Genomic DNA, 20475 nt, shown 5'->3' on the forward strand with positions numbered 1-20475 from the left:
CTGACTGCCAGCCCTGCAGTCAATTTTGGCTTTAATAGTCCAGCTTTTAGGCCTTTCATGTCATGCATCATTACCAGTCTTTAAAGATTCTGCAAGCCAAGCTCTTCCCTAGGCTTTTCAATGAAGGTGCAGGGGTAGAATTTTGACTGGCAATTGGAATTTTTGATTATAATATCCTAGAAATGGAGGGCTGGAATGCACCTCGAGAAGTTATCAGGTTCAGCCTGTTGTGCTGAGGCAGAGTTTCCATAATGACAGCCCTACATTTCTATGATATTGACAGGTATTTGTCTAACCTGTTCTTAAAAACCTACAATGACAGGGAGTTCACAATCACCCCTGGAAGCCTATTCCAGAGCTTATGAATCAGCCAGAAAGAAATATCTCCCTCACATAGTTATTTTGGCTCTACTGTGCTAAACGGAGGGGAGGAAAGAGTAGGAAAATAATTGTGGGTTTTTTGTCATTTAAATCACCAGATGTGGTTGAAGATATGCACAGGGATCAGATCTCTTCACTGAAAAGAGAAGACACATACACACACACACACAGTTACTTTTACCTGATTTAACGCTTGTGCACCACATGTCTGAAAGAACTGGGATCATCAGCTTAGCTTTCTTTTGGCTTGAAAGAGTCAAGCTTTTCAGTGGATTTCACTGGGTTGTGCCACAGGCTGACCAGCAACACATTCTAGACCAAGGGTAGGCAACCTTTGGCACGCGTGCCAAAGGCGGGGCGCAAGCGGATTTTCAGTGGCACTCTCACTGCCCGGGTCCTGGCCACCAGTCCGGGGGGCTCTGCATTTTAATTTAATTTTAAATGAATCTTCTTAAACATTTTAAAAACCTTACTTACTTTACATACAACAATAGTTTAGTTATATATTACAGACTTATAGAAAGAGACCTTCTAAAAACATTAAATAGTATTACTGGCATGCCAAACCTTAAATTAGAGTGAATAAATGAAGACACGGCGCACCACTTCTGAAAGGCTGCCAACCCCTGTGCTAGACCATAAAGGACTAGTCCTGTATTGGAGACTTAGCATGTCTTAAGAATCTCAGGAGCGGACTAATGAGATTCTCTAATTGTGGTGCAGTCTTTGTGCTGCCATGCCATCTGGATAGGCAGGATTTCACATCTTTAATTAATTTAATTAATATCCTGTCTACAGTTAGAAATGAAGCAGAAGTTCCTGATGGGTAAAGGAAATGATACAGCAGAGAAACAGAATGTAGAAATAAGTGAAGTGAACCCAGAAATCCTTGGTAAGTGTCTTTCCTGATGGCTTAGCCTAACTTTCTTATGTAGCTCTTCTCATTTTTTCTGTGCGCAAGGAAATTAATTAGCAGTTTAGGCTATCTTATGTTTAAAACTTTGTGGACCGGGATAAATTAGCTGATTTAATGTGCACTGTCTCCAGAGATTTTTCCTAAAGAATGAGAAAACAACCAGTGCACTGGATTGTCTGACTGATGATTGAACTGTCATTTTAAAAACTTTTTTGTAATGACACTTCACATGTCGCTGCTTTGTATAGTTGGTGTGAATATTTTGAATAGGCACTTGATGTTGGGTGATCCAGACTCACTATCAAGGGGCAGGAAGCCATACTTTCAGGACTTTCTGGCCAGAAGATAAAAAATTAAGAGCCAATTTTTACTTAAATTACATAAGAAAGGTATTACACAATATGTGATATGGTGATTCTACTAACTTGCCTTTTTCCCCTCAATTTTTATGCTGCAGCAAAACACTGTATTCAGAAGAGCTTATTGTTGTTAAAATTTTTGCCTGTGAGAGCAAAGGCAAAAGATCTTGCTTCTGATAACTGGGTTGCTTCAGAAGTAGAGGATGTCCAACAGTACCACGATGGTAAACGTCAAAGGACTAGTTCTATCGTAGAAGCCGATTTTCAAGCAGCAAACTCATTGTCTTCGAATGGAGTAACTCATCCTGCTTCTGCAGAAAGGGGTCGAGTGGTAGACTCTGACACAAAGATTAAGCAAGTGCCAGACCCACCCCAATCCGAAGTAGCCTCTGAATCTCAAAGTAAGCTCCTTGAAAATACAGTTTCACAGCAAGAGGACACAGCATCTCCTCCCTCCACTCCAACTCGCAAATCTCAGTTCAGCCGTGGAAGACTAAGGCTGTTATCTTTTAGATCAATAGAAGAGCCTAAATCAGTGCCCACTGTGAAGGAGAAATATCCTGTACTGAAAAATATATTAGACTTTATTAAGGATCAATCACTTTCTCATGAAAGGTGAGCAAACTTGAAAATTTGCAGTCCGTCATATTTAAGGTTGAGAGATTTCAAAGGTTTCAGATGATGGGATAAAGCATATTTTTATCTTACTTTAGTAATATTTCTCTAATTTCAGGTTCTTGAAAAACAGTCCATTATATTTTGATATCAAAGCATCAAACTTATGGCTCACAACCTACTTTAGGCTCCCAAAGAATATTTAATCTGACTCATTTAACTCACATAGAATTTCAGGATTATGAATAGTGATTACATTCCCTTACTGTCCCTATGCTGCAGTTTGCCCTGCTTCATCAAATCTGCTTGTGAGGTGGTGTTGCGTCCTGTCTGTGGTTGAATGGGGAAAGAACTGCTTCTGGAAATCACAACTGCCTAGCTGAGTTAGTGGGTCTTGGATAACAGATCTAGAACAGTTAGAGAAGGGATCTTCAAAGGGCCAATATGCAAATTTTAACTGGAGGACATTCTTCCAGAACCAGCCCAAGGTTTAGAGGTTGGAACAGGGAGTTGGGAATCCTGGGTTCTGTTCCTGGCTCTGCCACTCACCCTGCGACTTTGGGTAAAATATTTGTAAATAACACATTATTATTACCAAGGTGTTCAAGGCAATATACAGTACAGTTAATTTAGGTGCCAACTCATCAAACTTGTTTAACTTCTCAAATGTTGATTGCATTATGAGGTACTGAAGAACGGGTGTTTTGAAGTAGTCATTGGGAGTTTGTGTTTTTCCTAGTATTTTAAAGGTCCTTGTTTTGAGAAAAGCTCAAGCCCAAAGTATCCTAGAAGTGCTGAAGACAATCCGCCAGTGTTTAGAATCTCTTGGGCAGCCTCACTGTTTCCATCCACCCTGTGTACTCTTTCTCTTGGAACTTCTGGCCTGCCAGAAAGATTTTACAAAGTAAGTATCTTTCTTAGAAAATTGGAGCTAACACTATTCTGTATAACATGTCTGCACGCCCTGACTCAATACTGATTACCCAGGGTGAAAAGAATATGAGAAGTGACGCTCTTGTGAATACAGATACAAGAGCAAGTGCATATTTTGTGCTGAGATCAATATTTAAGTTTGTGTGCACACTTCCTATGGTGCATTTTGATCGTTTACATTTTCATCGTGGTACTTGGAGAATTAGTTGCCGTATTCCTATTTATACCAACAGGGGTCAGCAGCTTACCCGCAGCATATAGCTATTAAAGTGTTCCCAGTTATCTAACTGGATGACTGAAAACACAGAAAATGAGACTAGACTAGTCTTCAGACATTCACACTCTTCAGCTTTGTTTATTATTTCAGTTTAAACTGTTGCCTAAATAGGATCAGTTATCTTATTCCTTCTATAAGAATTTAAGCTGGAGCTCGGCTAGCTGGGTTAGATTAATTTTAGTTGCTCTGTCAGCAATACGTGTTTGGGAGAGTTCTTTTCCCTTTTGTGACTTTTCTCCATAAATTAATGTATTAGCTAATCTGCAGTTAGATACTTTGTTATGGAACTAGCTTCCTCTGGCAATGTCCTGTGACTAGTATTTTACCAACTCTCGAGGAGTCAAGTAAGGCACATTTTTTAGTCATACAGTTGCTTCGCCATGAATGTCGGGATTTGAAAAGATACATTTATTTTAAATATGACTGATAGGTGTTCAACATAACTCTTAAAAGATGGTGGTTATAATGTTAGTCTACATAGATTCTGAAGCTGATTGCCTGTGACTTGCTGCCCAAATGAGTTCTCATTATAGAGTGTAAGAACTGTTAGCTGCTTTCTTGCTTTTTTAACTTTATTTGAGTTGGGCTTTTCAGGCCCCAGTGGCCAAATGTTATGAGTCATCTTGATACTTTTGACAGTTCCATAGGAACAATCTGCATTTGGTGTCCTGTTTTGCACCTCACTTCTAATTCTTTTTTTGGAATAGCGCATCATCTGTTTTGTGGTTTTTAAAACTGAGCTAAAGTCCTCTTTATTCATGATGGTTTTTATTAAACTGCTACTTGTATTTGAACAAAGCGTGCTATGTGAAGTAAAGTGGTGGATTCTACATCTGCTAAACTGACTTCTTAACTTTTAGTTATTTTGGACACTTGGAAGGTTGTGGTGCCGAACTGCACAAAGAAATTCGGGAGTCCTACTATCAGCTTGTTCTCTTTTTGGTCAGTGCCGTGAAGGGATTTAACAGCATTAATGACAGGTACAGAAAATAGCCCTAGCTATATAACATGGAATGTTATTTTTGTTACCTTTCTCCTCCCTCACACCTTCCCTCCTATTATTAGTTACTTTTATTGTCTTGCATCAAAGAAGAGTGTAAATTCCTCTGTTTGTATGTAGCTCTAATTAGGGCTACGATTTTGTCACGGAGGTCACGGGGTCCATGACTTCCAGAGATCTCCCTGACTTGAGCCCTGCAGCGCTTGGGAGCTGTAGGGTCCCCCGCCACCCCTGGTAGCTGGGAACTGCAGGGACTGAGCTCCGGGCCTCCGCGGGAACCCCCCTGGGTGGTGTGGGGAGCCTATAGCTCCCCATTTTGTCATGCATATTTTTAGTAAAAGTCACAGATAGGTCACAGGCTTCCGTGAATTTTTCCTTATTGTTCGTGACCTGTCCCTGATTTTTACTTAAAATATGTGTGACAAAATCTTAGCCTTAGCTGTAATTATTATTGGGGCCTTTTGGTGCTACTGAAATACAGAAAATCCCTTTTTACTTAATTTTGCTAATTAAAAAGGACAAGGATAAAATTCAACAGTACTGGATCACTTTGTTCGTTTATTTTGATATATGTAATGTAACTTTTGCCTCTTAGTATACACTTTGAAGTATTGGTAATAGTAAATGTACTGTAGCATATTTGGCAAGAACAACAAAGCATTAGTGAGAGGAGACAGCACCACAGCACACACTGCTGTTAAAACTGCACAGTGAGACAATCAACTTTTTGACGAGAACTATTGGAATTTTGAAAGCTTGTGGGTTAGTAAAGTAAGGTTCTACTGTTCATTTAATTTAACACACAATAACTTATTATTTAAGGCTTTAATCATAAATCCTTTATTCTTTTCCCCCAAAATCATACTGTTTCAACTTCAGATTAAAGCTGTCATGGTTTTCCCAATTTGTTTAGATCATTGCTCCCTGCCTTATCCTGCGTGCAGACATCCCTCCTTCACCTCTTGGATATGAGCTGGGAACCAAGTGATCTTTCCTTTTTTGTTGATATACAGTTACCACTTCTCCTTATGACTATGTCACAAGAAAACATAAGTGTTCATGACAGTGTGATTTGGTAAGTCAGTAAGACTATCATTTTTATATAGAACTAAGTTTTTGTACAGTTTTTGGCAAGAATGAACTCTGAACTTTGAAACAAGTAGTGAAGATGCTGAAGACAGGTGAGGAAAAATTTTCAAAAGCACCTATGTCCCATTTTTCAAAAGCTTCAAAATCATTTAGGCTCCTAAGTCGCATTGTCTTAAGTGCTTTTGAAAACTTTACAGAGATGTGAAGAGTAGTAATTTCTGCACTAGCAGAAAGTTGTTTTTAAACTGACTATTGCCAAGCAGTGTCGCGCTACTGGCAAGTTACCAGCAAGATAGTCATCATCTTACTCCTCTGGCCGGGAGCATCACATCTGCATGTCTCCCAGAGTGCGTTCAATTTAACCTTACCCTTTTGCCCGTGGCTTGTTTGTTCTATAAGGAAATAATCTTCATATGCCTATATTCTGTCATAGTTACCCAACAGCAGTTCTATGAGCTTGGATTTCCCAGGTGATGTGCGTTCTCCCCAGTGTGTGCACACTTGTTTGTTTGTTTTAAACAAAACAAAAAAACCAACAACCTCCTTTGTGTGGGGGAAAGGTCTCTGGAATATTGTGGCGGTGTTTTAATTTTTAGGTGAAATACATGGTCTTGTTTTATTAGCACATTGTGTCTGAATTTTAGTTTTTAAAATAAACTATCCCAAAGTGCATTATTAGGAAGCCTGTTTGCATTCAAACTTTAATTTTGAGCTTTTTTTAGTCAGTGGAGTGAAGAAGATGAAATTGCAGACTACAAGCAAAACTCCGAGTGGATGGATGAATGTCAGGATGTAATGTTTGAGACCTGGTATGAAAAGATAGCCCAAGCTGATCCAGAGAAGCAGAGAAAGGTGACCTCATGATTTGTTTTTTATTTTTTCATGCTCCTTGCTTGTTTGAGGAAGGGGTTAAACAGGAGATTTTTTTTCAAAGGCACAAAGAAAGAGACTAGGAGCTCCCACTGGTTTTCTGGGAGTTGGGCACCAAACTCCCCTTTGTGCCTTTGAAAATCTCCTTGGAAATGCATATGTAGATATCTCATCGTACTTTCTTGCAGAAGGGAACATTCTGCTTTGTGTTTAGAAAGGGCTTTCTCAAAACCAAGGAAGATTCAACATGTAAGTTTTGTGTCCATTTATTGTTTCAGATGCACATGTTTGTTGCTCGTTACTGTGACCTATTGAATGTGGACATATCATGTGATGGTTGTGATGAGATTGCACCCTGGCATCGCTACCGTTGTTTGCAGTGCAATGACATGGATCTATGTAAAACTTGTTTCCTAGGTAAGGATCTTGTCAGAAAATACTTCTGGAGCCAAAACAGTGTCTTTCCAGATCGTACATTAGAAAGCTTTCTATGAAATGAGTGAAGGGAAAGATTTTTCTTTTGGAAACTTCCCAAGATCTTAACACTTCTAGTTTTTCCTGTGTTTTCTAATCTGAATGTCACCTGCCTACATTTTCAATATATATCTGAATCATGTGCTTTTTAATGGACACGCTAACATAAGTACAACTAGATAAGTGACTTTGAATTCACAAGTGCTTGTAAGATTCAAACTTGCAAGTTGCCAGTGTCATCTGAACTTGAATTTGGCATGGAATTCTGAACATAAAATTTCTCCTTTGTCTTTTCTCCTTCCTTTTATCTTTGATTTTTTTGTCTCCCAAACAAAAATGTAACCATATTTGATTAGTGTGGATTTCTTTTGGAGTTAATTCAATGGGTTGTACTGGAACTAGTCATATTGCAATATTCTACAAAAGGATCATGGTGAGCTGGAAAAGAGAGAATATAAGTGTTGTGAATGACATTGATCATTCAGTTCATAAAGCACAATATACTGTAGATCCTATGGTAAGGTTAATTTATATAGTAAAATAAGTTTCTCTAATATGGCATATCTGATCACTGGCTGCAACTTGGACATACCTTCACAACTCCTAGAGACTCTTTTTTCAGCGAACTGCTAGCAGAACTTTGGTGTCCAGAACTTACAAATTAGGTGTTGACTACCATTGAGTATCTAATGCTGCTTGTAGATCAAGCCCTCTACTTAGAGGGTTAGAGTTCTCTAGTCATACGTACTCCTCTAATCAATAACCATAAAAGAACAGAAAAATGACATAAGCATATACTGGCATTACATTATGAAAAGAATAGGAAGATACAGATACTGTACCTAAAGGTCATTGCAGATGCAAACTTTTTTATTTTTTTAATTCTGCATAGGTGGCGTTAAACCTAAAGGTCATGAGGATGACCATGAAATGGTTAACATGGAATATGCCTGTGATCATTGCCAAGGGGTTATTATAGGTCGCCGGATGAACTGCAATGTGTGTGATGACTTTGATCTTTGCTATGGGTGTTATTCTGCAAAGAAATACTCTGACAGGTATTGGTCTACGATTCCATACTCACCAGCTTGTAGGCAAGAACAACAGTAATTAACACCTCCTACAGACAGTCGCTCTGATGTCACTCCTTGGGAGCCTGTGTCTGACTCCAGAACATCTAATTACCATCCTTAGGAGAAAAGTAGCAAATGTTCAGCAAAAGTTTTCAGCTCTAAATCCTACCCCAACCTTCATAGTAGCTTGGTTATAAATCTTTCACACCTTTTAGTCATAAGTGTTCACTGCCCAGAAGTATGAGAATATTGAGATAGAGTTGGTGAGCATGAAAGACCCTCCTTACACATATGAATATTTACTTTCTTATTACCTCCACTACTCCAAGTTTGCTACCAATGTTGTTCACATAAACTTGATTTGTAGAGCTGGAGTTCTAGGGGCAGATCTTCAACTAGTGTAAATCATCAGCGCTCCTTTGAGCCTTGTAAGGATCTGCAGTTTGGAAGTTTGAAACATGCTTTCCATTCTTCCTTTTTCAGAAAGAAAACTTGCATTTAAACTTAAGTTCTAAACTGTAAACACTTTCTTTCAGTCACCTTCCCACGCACAGCATCACAATATATCCGATGGTGACCATTCGAATCAGTGACCGACAGAGACTCATCCAGCCTTATATCCACAACTATTCTTGGCTACTGTTTGCTGCCTTGACTCTCTACTGTGCAGACTTGGCAAGTGGGGATGAAGTAGGAGAGAAACTTGATTCGCAGATTCTCAGTCATGCTAGAGTTCTGCAACATCAATGTATACAGCTCATTGGAGACTGCCTGATGAAAGCACAGCATGGAAAAGGTGACCCAAATCCTCTCTTTATTGAAACACAATAGTTGTTAGTGACCCTGGTGCAAAGCCTCTGATTAATCACTTTGCAGTTTTCCAAGGAAAGAAAAGCCTAGCGTAATATCAGAGGGAAGCTACATTTCACTAATAGTACAGAGAATGTTTTATAACTGACCATTTAGAAGTCCTATTATTAGAGTAACGATATTCTCAGTGATAATGGAACATGTGATGGAAAAACAGAAGACTTAAGAAAATTAGAGTAATATACTGAGACAACTTCTCATAAATTTTCAGTTTAAGACGACACACTGTCCCTAGATGTGGAAGCAGTTATCTTGTTTACAGGGGCCCTGAGGAAGAAAAAAAAACGACATGGTTAAAAGTGTTTCTTGACCTTCACTGTTGGCCAGATAGTTTTAATCTTATTCATGATGTGGAATAAGGTGCTGCAGAAACAGTCCCATTGACTTCACTGAGACTTTCTCGCAGAGTAAGATTCTACTCTGTGTGACATAGGATGGCAGAATACAGCTCTATGTAAAATGTGTTTTGAAAGTTAAAGGTTTTCTTTAAAAGTTGGAAAAAGCTTGTTCTGTCATGCAGGTCTAATTTATAAAGTGTAAAAAAGCCGGAAATGGCTGAGAACCTAAATTGGATGGTAACAGACTGTGAGTACCAGTGATGAGTGAACCTGGTGATATTCTAAGCTCTCAACTGTGCTTGTAGCTGGTTCTGGCCACTTCAGGGTTACAATCCTGGAATCAGAGTAGCAGCCGTGTTAATCTGTATCCGCAAAAAGAAAAGGAGTACTTGTGGCACCTTAGAGACTAACAAATTTATTTGAGCATAAGCTTTCGTGAACTACAGCTCACTTCATCAAAATCTGAGTCTCTTGCTAGCAGCTACCAAATTTTGGTTGTGAAACGCCACATGTCTTAGTATTCAATCCTTAAATAGATGTTTGTAATCTTTTCCCCTCAGGTTTGAAAGCTTTAGCTTTCCTCTGCATGTTGCCAGAAGGTGAATCTTTCTCAGGGAATGAGACCACTTCTGTGAGCCCTCCAAAAGGTGGCGCTATAGAGGGCCATGCTGGTGATAAAGCAGCCAACAGAATGAATAAAAAGCCAAGGACAGGCTCTTTTGTATATTGCAATGTAAGTACTGCTTTACGAAATTCCAAAGTACAGTTCAGTTGATGCCCATTCTTGTATGATCCTCAACAGTGATAAATATTTCCATTCTTTGCTCCAGTGATCTGGGGTACAGTAAGTGAACTGGCACGTTATACCTGCATTGCTGGGTCACCTCACATTTCTAAAGTTGACTTTGATTCCGAAAGCTGTGTGTGAGAAAGACAAAACAACATTTTCCCTCTGAATGGGCCGTGGGTGCCTAAATTAGTTTTCAGGGATGTAGTGCCCCTCCCCAGGGCTTCCAATTCTGTTACAATTTGATTTCATAGGCCAAATAGTTTCTCACGTAAGAGAAACTTGTTTGTGGATGTAATATTACATATAACATAGGAAAAAGTGTAATTTTCATTTTGTATATGGAATCTTAAGGCCTGAACATAGCATGAAATATATCAATGAAGGGTTTTTATAATTTAAAATAACTTTTTTTGTCAAGTGAAAATTTATTGACTCAGTTTCTTTCTGTGGCTTTAACTCGGTGAATTAAATTCTTCAGTCTCTTGGTATGTATATTTTTGTTTTATTTTTAGGGGAAAGGAGATGTTTGTGATGAAATTCAGTCTTCTATAGAAAAACAAGATAGCCAAAGCAATCCTCCTAGTGCTCCTTTATCAAAGAAAGATGTTTTGAGCCAGGATTCAGAGACACTGACTCTTAATTCTGTAGATGATAGCATATCTTCACATCTTCCAGGTAAGAGATTTCCCATTTCATCCAACATACACATACTCCAAACATATACACAGCTGTATTTTTGTGTCCATCCTTATCTTGTACATGTGTAAATAGATTCCGTTTCAGTAAACAGTCTACTACATCAAGACCTGATCATCTTATTGCTTTGGAATACCCATACGTAGAGCATTTTACCTGGATTTCAGTTTGTACAGATTGCCACACAGCTAGCAGTAGGTTGAAAGATCAACCTGAATTGCATACGTTATGTGATTTCGGTAAAGTATATTACCAATTATAGTGCTATTGGATCTAATACATTACAAAGATTAAGCATGCTTTCTTGCTTAGTAAATTTCTCCCTGGCATTTCAAACCCATTTCTCTACATTACTCAAGTGAATATAGTCAATATAATCATTGTCTGCTTGCCGTGTATTAAGTTGCAGAGATGATTTAAATCTTTTTCTCTTCCTTCCCCTCTCTGTGTTCTTCGTTTTCATTTTTCTACTATTTTAAAGTCCATTCCTTCCCTTTGTGTTCTCTTCAAAGTGTATGTCAAAAGTTGTGCTGTGCCTATGATCTTGTCTTTTTTTAAATTTTTCGTATAAAATTGGAGGTTTTATAGAGATGCCTTTATTGATTAAGGTATATAATAGAAAGTACTGCTTACATTTTTAAAAAACTAAATAGTGGTTAGTAAAATGACATAATGGTTTAATAGTACCCTTGCATAATACAAGTTATTTATTAGACATAATTTTAATGATATTTAAACAAGATTTAAGATCCCATGCACAGTATTATCCATGTGTGGCTGTATTCACAAGGGACTGGAGAATCTAATTACAAGCCAATGTTCTCATAATGTCAGTTTTTCCTCCCTAAGCCAGAAATGAAGGGTTTCCTAGGGTGAAAATATGTAGAGGCAATTCTCAAAAGAGAAAGAAAGATGACTTAACAGTACTGTAACTTCATTTATCTCTGCAAACCCATTTCTCACTCCTTTTGGATTGCTGTTGACATCTTTGCATCAGTGAGAAGGAAATGGGGACAATTGTGGAATCAAGTCTGCCCATAGATGACAAGTTGGGAGACCACCATATCATGGATTAACAGGCTTAGTGCTACACCCCAGCTTTTAAACAGTGTCTCTTGGAGGAACCTCTTCAGTGTGGCAGATCCCCAGAGAGTCCCACTTCTTCCTTCAGGGTAGGCTCCCAGTCTCCTTGCCTCCCCGACTCAAGTCTCTGAGCTCCGGTACTCCTGCTTCAATACTGTGAGCTCTGCCCAGCAAGTCCCATTGAGGTAGACTCCTGTAGAGATTTGTGTACACTTCAAGAATGCACCTCGGCAAGTATTTGCAGTGGCACCCAAGCTACATTTTTAAAACAGAGTAGGATTTATTAGTCAACTGGAACACAGTATTGGAAGTCCTTGGGTTAGCCTAGAGAAATAAAGGATGAAACGTAGTGCATTCTGGTCAATACTAAGCAGTTCACTAGCCATGCTGTAGTGAACTCCATGTCAGGCTCTGTCTCTCTCAGACCTCCTGAGTCAGTTCCAGGGGAGAGCAGCCAGCCACCTCCAGAAACCAACTCTTTGTCTCCTGGAGGTCATTTCTGTGCTTTGTTCTTTGGGCAGGGCCATAAGGAGTTCACAGACCCTGCTGAAAGGCAGAGAAAAGCTCCTTCCTCTGGGTTATTGGTTGCTAGGTGTCAAATGTTCTGGTGATTGGGGCTTTCCATTGTCTTCTAGCGTTTTCCGTTTATATGGGCTGGCCTTGGTAAATCCTTTTAGTGACCCATTCAGTCCACTCAGATAGTTAGACACACATCTGTCTCTCTCCTGTGTCTCTCGGTCTGCCCTGAAAGCAGTCTTAATCATATTTCCTACACTGGGTAGCAGTGCACAGTATAGGGGGAAACTGAAGCACACAGAGGATACATAAAAATACTTCCAAAAAAATCCTGCTTCATCACAACCCATGCCTTAAAAGCAAAGCTTTTTGATTTAGTCTGTCTTTTCTAGCTATACTCACCCACTCATTTCAAATCAGGTATAGGTTTAGCAGTCAGTATTTCTGAGAACCCATGAAGTGGGAAGTTAAATGTTTTTTGCAGTATTTAAAAGATGGGATTCCACCCATTCATATTGTATATGCAGCAGTGGTTCTAATTCTAGTAGTCCGAGACACACAAGCTTCTGAAATAAGGTTTGATAAAGTTGGAAGAGGAGACACAAGATGGTAATCAGAATGATGTGACTTTAAATGATGTGAGCCAGCTTACTAGGTGTAGGGTTTGTTATAAAGATGCATTAATGTAGTATTGTTTGAAATGAGACTATATGTTAACGCACACTAAGGAACTTGTAGGGCAAGCCAGCAGGGTCCACAGAGGGTGCACCTCATGCTAGTGTGGTCTAGAATTGACAGCCTGCTGGTGTGCACTAACGCACTGTGTAGACAAGCCCATCATCTTTATATTTGTCTATTTATACTTACTATTTCAGACTTTAAATGTCAAATTTTCACTTATGTTCTACAGTTTTACTGTTTTTAAATTATATTTATTTAAAACACAGATGTTGAAAATTCAGAAGATTCATCCCAAAAGCAGGCAGAGAAGGCTCTAATGCCTAGCCAGGAGCAAGTCTTTGCTGAATGCTCTCAGAAGAGGATTCTTGGCTTGCTGGCAGCTATGTTACCACCTTTCAGATCTGTAAGAATGAAGTACAACCCCTTCTACCCTACCCCTCAGGAAACTAGTTGATTTGTGACACACACTGATGAGAAAAATGGGGAAAATTCAAGCTGAAACAAATGATGTAATGGGAGAAGGAGAGGCTGGGAAGGTGCGGGCAGGGAAGAGCTACTCTTGTTCTTCCTTTTTGCTAGCTTATGTCAAAATGCTAATGTTGAAGTGTTTTATTACATTATGTAGTTACATTATTAATTAACCACCAACCATCAGGTAAAGTTCACATTTGTTTGTTGTCTAACTTTAAATCAGCCCAACTAAATGTGATACTAACATTTTTGCTCTGGGCTTATGCACCAGGTTTTACCACAGAGTAAATTCCTCTCCTTGTCCCCCCCCATCCTATTTTATGGGAAAAGTATTTCCAATATAAAAGAAACATAACTGAAAGCAGCTTGAAAAGGCCACAGGCCCTCTTCCCCCATCCCCTAAACACCTTGCAAGGGCCACAGGAGTTGTTTTCCCTCAGTTCTGGTTGTCCCTATTGATTTGCACCAATGAGTAGGCTTATCACTATGCAGTTAATTTGTGTCTCAGTTCTTTTCTGGGTGCACACTTGGTAAGCTTAGCTAGAAAAAATTCACTGTATCCAGTATGACTTTTACGGGCGCTTATCTCTCAAATCAAAAGCAATTTTTTCTTTAGCAATGGAAGTATCTTCTCAGCCAGAGCTATTTCCATGCCAGACTTCACTTTCTACATGCCAGAAGTTGTTAAACTTTTTTAAAAATTGTGTTTTTGTTTACTCCCTCATGCTGAGAAGTGGTTGAATAATTTTCCCTCACATTTTCCCCCTTTATGTAGATACAAGGCTGGAAAAGTTCAGCCAAAGAGGTGAAGGTTTCTGAGCATTGAGTAACTAATAAGTTACTCGAACCCTCATTATACTGTACAACTATGACTAAAGGCTTTGCTATATTTTCTGTTCTAATGAGATTTTTCTTTGTTATTTATAGGGATGCACAATGTCTTTGATTAACGTGGAACAGATCCTCCCACTGATGTTTCAGGTTGTAATCTCCAATGCTGGCCACTTAAATGAAACCTATCATTTAACCCTGGGTCTTCTGGGCCAGTTAATTCTGAGACTTATGCCTGCAGAAGTCGATGCTGCAGTGACAAAGGTCCTTTCAGCCAAACACAGCCTGTTTGCAGCAGGAGATGGGTCTACAGTGCCAGAAGGCTGGAAGACTACTCATCTTTTGTTCAGTCTGGGAGCTGTATGCTTAGACAGGTGCTTTTTTTAATGTTAATCTTTAAGAGAATTCTTGATTTTATATGCTCAACAGGAGGAGGGGAGGAGTGTAACCTGATTTGGGTTAATTCTTGAGCCCAGTCCTATGAAGTGCATATTAGCCATAGCTCCCATTGAAGTCAACATCTCTTAGGGTCATGCCACGTGATGCTATCAACTGGGAGATGGGTAATTTTCAGAGGCTAATATAGGACACTGTTGTGGAAGAGGTAGGATTTTGGGGTTTAGAGAAGAGCAAGGGCCAGTCCTACTACCTAAACGTTTGATGTGACCTGTTTCCCTATCCTCCTAATTCCAACATGTACCTCAGTCCAGGAGAAGGTAGGTCATATCAAAAGGTCAAGCTGGAAAGAACCAACATGGGGAGGCAAGGCCTATAGTGAAGGATAGAGGGAGCTGTCTTTGTAGAGGAGTCTAGAAAGGTAGAAAGAAGTCTTGCTTTCAGGGAGAGATAATAAAGTTGCTTTGAAGGTACAGTCTTCAGTACCTTAAGTGGAAGTAGAACACTCTCTTGAAGAGTGAAGGTTAATAGCATGCTTTGTTAAATACTGTGTTAAGTATTATTCTTCACTCTAGGTTTTTTTTATTTGGGAAGAGGGATTGGACAGGTTAATAAACCAATTAGAAAAGCATGCAGATATAAAGATAGAATACACAGAGAATCTACCGGTCTTATAAAGAGATTCATGAATCAAGGAAATACACAATCCTTTGTATTATGTGAAGCTATTTTGGCATCCAATTATATCAAAATATTAAGTCAGCAAATTAAATCTCTAAAACAGATTTCCCAAGCCTGTCTTACTCATCTGCAAGGAGAAGCAAAGGAAGGAAAGAAAATTTCCAGTCCTAAACTAAAGTTAGCGAGACCATGTGTTGCCTTGAATTTCTATCAACTTTTTTTATTCATTGTGGCCTTCAATCCTATTTAAGATGGCAGGCCAATGTGATTTTTTTTTTTTAATGATTTAATGATGAGTGGAATTAATAGCATTCATATATCTGAATTCAAATCCTCAAGCGATGGTATGAAAAAGTAAGATCTTCTGACATTTGGAAATAATGTAATAATGATTTTGTGTTTTGAGGGAAAATAGTTGTGTAACAGTGTGTAGTCAAACCACCTAATACAGTCGAACCTTGTTTTCCAGCCGCATAGGTCTGGACTGGGCATGCTCCATGGCGGATATTCTTCGAGCTTTGAACTCCTCTGCACAGTGGCATAGTGTGATTGCAGCTTTCACAGACCATTGTATTAAGCAGCTGCCCTTCCAGTTAAAACACACCAATATCTTCACCTTATTGGTACTTGTTGGATTTCCAGAGGTAATTGGAATACTGATCAATACATAATGATTTGAGCTATGATAATTACAAATTCTACTTTTAAACACTAAAAACTACACTTTCATGCCATAAATTGACAAAAGCCACAAAACTCAGAGATATGTCTGAGACTTCATCCTTCGTCTCTTGCACAGTTGGTTGTAGTCTTTGTCTAATGGAAAACAATATAATTACATAGCTCTGGTTTTGCTTGGATACATTTCATTGTGGGCAACTTGTAACCAGCAACTTGAAATCCAGAATAGCATAACATTGAACATCAAAAAAGGGCTTTATACCAGTATAAAACAAGCCATTATTCTTAATATTGGTATCTCTGATATATCACCAGAGTACCATTAAGTTGTTAATATGCACCTGAGGTATTTTGTTACAAAAATCTACTTCATATGTCTAAATACCAGCACATATTTGGCAATGGACAATTGTTTAAATAACAAGTATGGTATTAACTGTAACCAAAATGCAGCCACATATATAAGATAATGTAAAAAATAAAAGTTATAAGTATACGAAGTTAGACTGGTAACTGAAGTCCTTTGTCTCCCTTTGTTTTGCTAATGCAGGTGCTGTGTATGGGAACTCGCTCCGTGTACATGGATAATGCCAATGAGCCTCATAATGTTATCATCCTAAAGCACTTTACTGAGAAAAACAGGGCGGTTGTTGTAGACATCAAAACCCGGAAAAGGAAAACAGGTTCCTTGACATTCTTATATCTAAGAATCATGTGATATTTCCTTACAGTATCTCTTATGAGTACCCAAAACCTGAAGTTTTAGTAAATGATTTTATACAGAGCTTTATGAGCTGGATTCCTTATAGAAAATATATCTGATTTCCACCCATAAAGCAGAACAAATTTTTTAGGTTTCTGCTAAACTAATATAACATCACTTGGTACAAGAATTTTTGCTTTTATAAATGTACTCAGAATATGACACTTCCTATTGTTGTTGCAGAGACTTCACAAAACAGTCCTTGTATCTGAAGTTAACATGACAGTTGTTTATTTGGTCATTGCTGCTGTCTTGTCCTTTTTTTGTGAGCGTTTAAAAGGTTTTAATTAATTGCAAATTTAAAAATACTTACTCCTCCGGCATATACTTAACCCCGCCACCCAAAGGAGCATGCACAGCATAAATATATGCCGGTCAGTTCACTCTGCTGCCCAGAAATGAATCTTCAAATATCTTAATGGCCATTCTGACAGTAAATATGACATGAGCACCTACTAGCAGATGGAGTCTGGGGGGGCGGGGGAGAAAGGCCCTATGAAATATGCTAATTGTCAATAAAGCGACCAGTGTTAGCTGTGACCCAACCAGGTTTTTCCTGTCCCATTGCAAAGAATGAGGCTATGTAGTCAGATAAACCCTACTTTTTTAATACTACACAATTTCAAGTCTGTGAAATCTCCCCTGGAAGTTATGAAATAAGACTGAACAAGAAACTTTGACAGTCATGCTACATTCAATGCAAAAATGATTGTCCTGTACCAGAGGTGCTGATCTGTAGTCTAGGGAGGATGTGTTATCTCTGACATCTTAGAATGATGCATTCTGGGGCATGGCAGTAGAATGGGCTTGCTAGTGTAACCTTTAAATTTGCTTTAAAGGGTGTCTTTTGTTTGTACTGGACACTCTGCATACTGTAGTTGTATTGCAAGCAAAATCCAAAATAAAGACTTTTTAAAATTTAATTTTACCTTGTTCAGAAAAATCACAAGGTAAAGCCCAAATAGAAATTGCATAGTAAACAAAACAAATTATGAAAGTTGATCTTTTCAGTCTTAGCATATAGTGTTTAGTGGCAACACATAACTCTACCAGTGCACTAAGATTTTGAAACTAATAAAACAAATACTATTATGCATGCCAGCAACATTGAAATTATTGTAGTACTTAAAAGTAGGTGGAAAGCAAAGGATTATCTAGTTAAGAAGCTTCACTTTGATAATCAGGAAGGTTCAGACATATAGGTGTGGACTCTCTTGTTTTCTCATTGGTTGAGTCAAAAATGGATCAGGCATTAGCAGGAATAGTGAAAGGAGGACATAATAATTTAATTCACCAGATCAGTTTTGGGTCATTAGTTTTCCCTCATTTTGTCTGTTCCGTGAGATAACACTTGTACTTCTGTGCCCACTGACTCTCTGTCTAGTGCTAAACAGAAGTATGTGCTATTTTTAACTATACTTGCGATTATTTTCAGTACAAAGGAAGTGGTAAGAAGACAGCTCACTATCCAAGCATTTTTATTCTGTACTAAAAGGGAAGAGAACATTTTTATCAATACGCTCCAACAAAAATGAGGAAAATGTGTAGCTGTAGCAAAACTGTATGCCCTCATGAAGGAATTCATGTCACCAGTTTTAAATGTGATTCTGCTTTATTGGAATTTAATTCCCACATTAATTATTGACTTGAATATACTTGTCTAGTTTTAACTTAATGCTTAGTGTTAGGAGAGGACTTGCCAGCATCTCTTTTGCTGTGATTCCTATAAAAAACTTAACAGTTAGGCTGCTAGTGTGCTTAGACCGCGGCGTATCCTACTGATCTGTATTGTCTCCCTTGTACTCTCTTGCTGGTCTGTGTGTCTGGCCACATGTTGCCTTTTGTTTTATATTTTAGATTATAAATTCTTTGGGGGCAGGTTCTGTGTTTGTGCAGCCTGGCACAATTGGACCCTGGTCCATGACTGGGTCTCCCAGACGCTACATTAATACAAATGATAAGTATAATAAACTGAGCCTAGAGGAAAATTCCAACATGACAGGTTTTTTTCTTCTAGTAAAAGACTACCAGTTGGCTCAGAAATGTGAACAAGAGAGCACTGAATCCCAAACCCAGCTGAGACAGTATCTCCAGCATTTTGCTTTTATAACCAGCCACCTTTTGCAGACCAGCATGGACAGTAGCTATGCAGAGGCAGTGGAAGCCACCTGGGTCTTGTCTCTTGCTCTGAAAGGATTGTACAGAACACTTAAGGTGATTTTTTTTTTTTTAAATGTCTTACTAGCTACATAAAAGTTTGGAGTGAAGACTGTGAGCTGTCTGGGTCAGGGGCCATCCTATGTATGCAGCACCTCACGTCATGGGGACCTGATCCTTGAGGGGTTCTTGTAATAGCCAACGTCATTTGTCAGACCTGGCCCCTTGCATCCTCTGCATAAAGAGTCTGAGAGCGTAGCTCAAAAGAGTAGATTAAGGAATATTGTTGACATGTGTTTGATCAATTTTCCTCTGTGATAAGGCTGACTGTGAAGATGCTGGACCATAATGGTAGATTTTGGTCAGAGTGGAGGAAATATGGGTGGGGGAATTCTCAAAACTCTGAGGAAAAAATTATGCATTTGAGTTCATTTGGCCTTTTTTGTTGTGCGGAGTACAATTAGTTTTACTCTAACAACAACGAGGTAGTAGTGGTATTACACATCTCATTGCGAGTACTGTTAAAGACTTGAGTAGTGAGAAACTCTATAGTTTTGCTGGAATTTAAAAAAAATAAAGGAGAATTATTTTTCTCATAAAGAAGGTCCTGCTCAGTTAGAATTGTGTATTGTCAGGCAGCTCTCACAGTAACTTTTCTCTCTCTTTGACAGACTTATCGTTTTGAGGAAATCCAAGCAGCCTTTCTTCAGTCGGGCTTACTTAAGCTGCTGGTGAAGAAGTGCAGCAAAGGAACTGGTTTCAGTAAGACATGGCTTCTCAGAGACTTGGAAGTAAGAGAATAATAACATTTTGTGACAGTCAGTGTAGCCATTGGCATAAAAGCTCAAGGCATCACATTTTCACCGCACGTTAAACTTTTGAAGCATTATTGTTTACGTATTAAATATATTTACCATTTTGTTCCCAGAACATGATGGAGAATGCCTTTTGAGTACTGCTAGTGTTGAACTGATATAATCTGAGATTTTTGAAGGGGCTTATTGGGGGTCGGAGCCAAAGTCTCCCTGCAATTTTTTTTTCCAATTCCTTTTAGCCCTTTTGAAAATCCCAGCTTTTAACTTCAAAAATCGTATCCGTAGATCTCCAAGAGACCTATTCGATACTGATGCTGTACACAGTACTTAAGCAGATACACATGAATCATTACAATAGTGTAACTGGTGGGAGATCCAACATACACTTGGACACTTCGTTCTTTTGAACATCTGTTATTGCAGGGAGAATTGGCAGTGTGCTTTTCTATGTTATGGCAACAGACAAAGCTCTATGAGGTTTTTCTCATGGTGTCTGTACTGGCCTTGATGCTTACAGTTGATCTAAATTGGCAAGACCAAGGTGATGTGTTACCCTGCTGCTCTTCCTAATAATGAGTAGTTAATGTTACTGGGCATACTGGAGCCAAATATCTAACTTATTTATTTTTCAGGAAAGGAACTGGTGGCTAAAAAACACCATTTTGCCTGTAGATGATGATTACAGCTAACTCTATTATGTTCCCATCTTGGAGTGCTTG

At 38.7% G+C, this 20475-nt stretch overlaps 1 protein-coding gene across 4 annotated transcripts in view; it reads left to right on the top strand.

Annotated features, from left to right (window-relative positions):
* Nucleotides 1-20475, top strand: part of ZZEF1 (zinc finger ZZ-type and EF-hand domain containing 1) — an 81397-nt gene that overhangs the window by 41547 nt on the left and 19375 nt on the right. For all 4 annotated transcript variants that reach the window (XM_048824192.2, XM_048824189.2, XM_048824187.2 and 1 more), the window contains exons 28-44: nucleotides 1180-1273; nucleotides 1755-2271; nucleotides 3011-3175; nucleotides 4342-4461; nucleotides 5395-5556; nucleotides 6293-6422; nucleotides 6719-6857; nucleotides 7807-7972; nucleotides 8524-8783; nucleotides 9756-9928; nucleotides 10498-10660; nucleotides 13228-13364; nucleotides 14360-14637; nucleotides 15810-15984; nucleotides 16572-16704; nucleotides 18802-18998; nucleotides 19613-19732. In XM_048824192.2, the coding sequence (XP_048680149.2) occupies nucleotides 1180-1273; nucleotides 1755-2271; nucleotides 3011-3175; nucleotides 4342-4461; nucleotides 5395-5556; nucleotides 6293-6422; nucleotides 6719-6857; nucleotides 7807-7972; nucleotides 8524-8783; nucleotides 9756-9928; nucleotides 10498-10660; nucleotides 13228-13364; nucleotides 14360-14637; nucleotides 15810-15984; nucleotides 16572-16704; nucleotides 18802-18998; nucleotides 19613-19732 (3129 nt within the window). The remainder of the gene's footprint in view (nucleotides 1-1179; nucleotides 1274-1754; nucleotides 2272-3010; nucleotides 3176-4341; nucleotides 4462-5394; nucleotides 5557-6292; nucleotides 6423-6718; nucleotides 6858-7806; nucleotides 7973-8523; nucleotides 8784-9755; nucleotides 9929-10497; nucleotides 10661-13227; nucleotides 13365-14359; nucleotides 14638-15809; nucleotides 15985-16571; nucleotides 16705-18801; nucleotides 18999-19612; nucleotides 19733-20475) is intronic.

This window comes from Caretta caretta, chromosome 17, assembly GCF_965140235.1.
Source record: "Caretta caretta isolate rCarCar2 chromosome 17, rCarCar1.hap1, whole genome shotgun sequence".
NCBI classification, from domain to species: Eukaryota; Metazoa; Chordata; order Testudines; family Cheloniidae; genus Caretta; species Caretta caretta.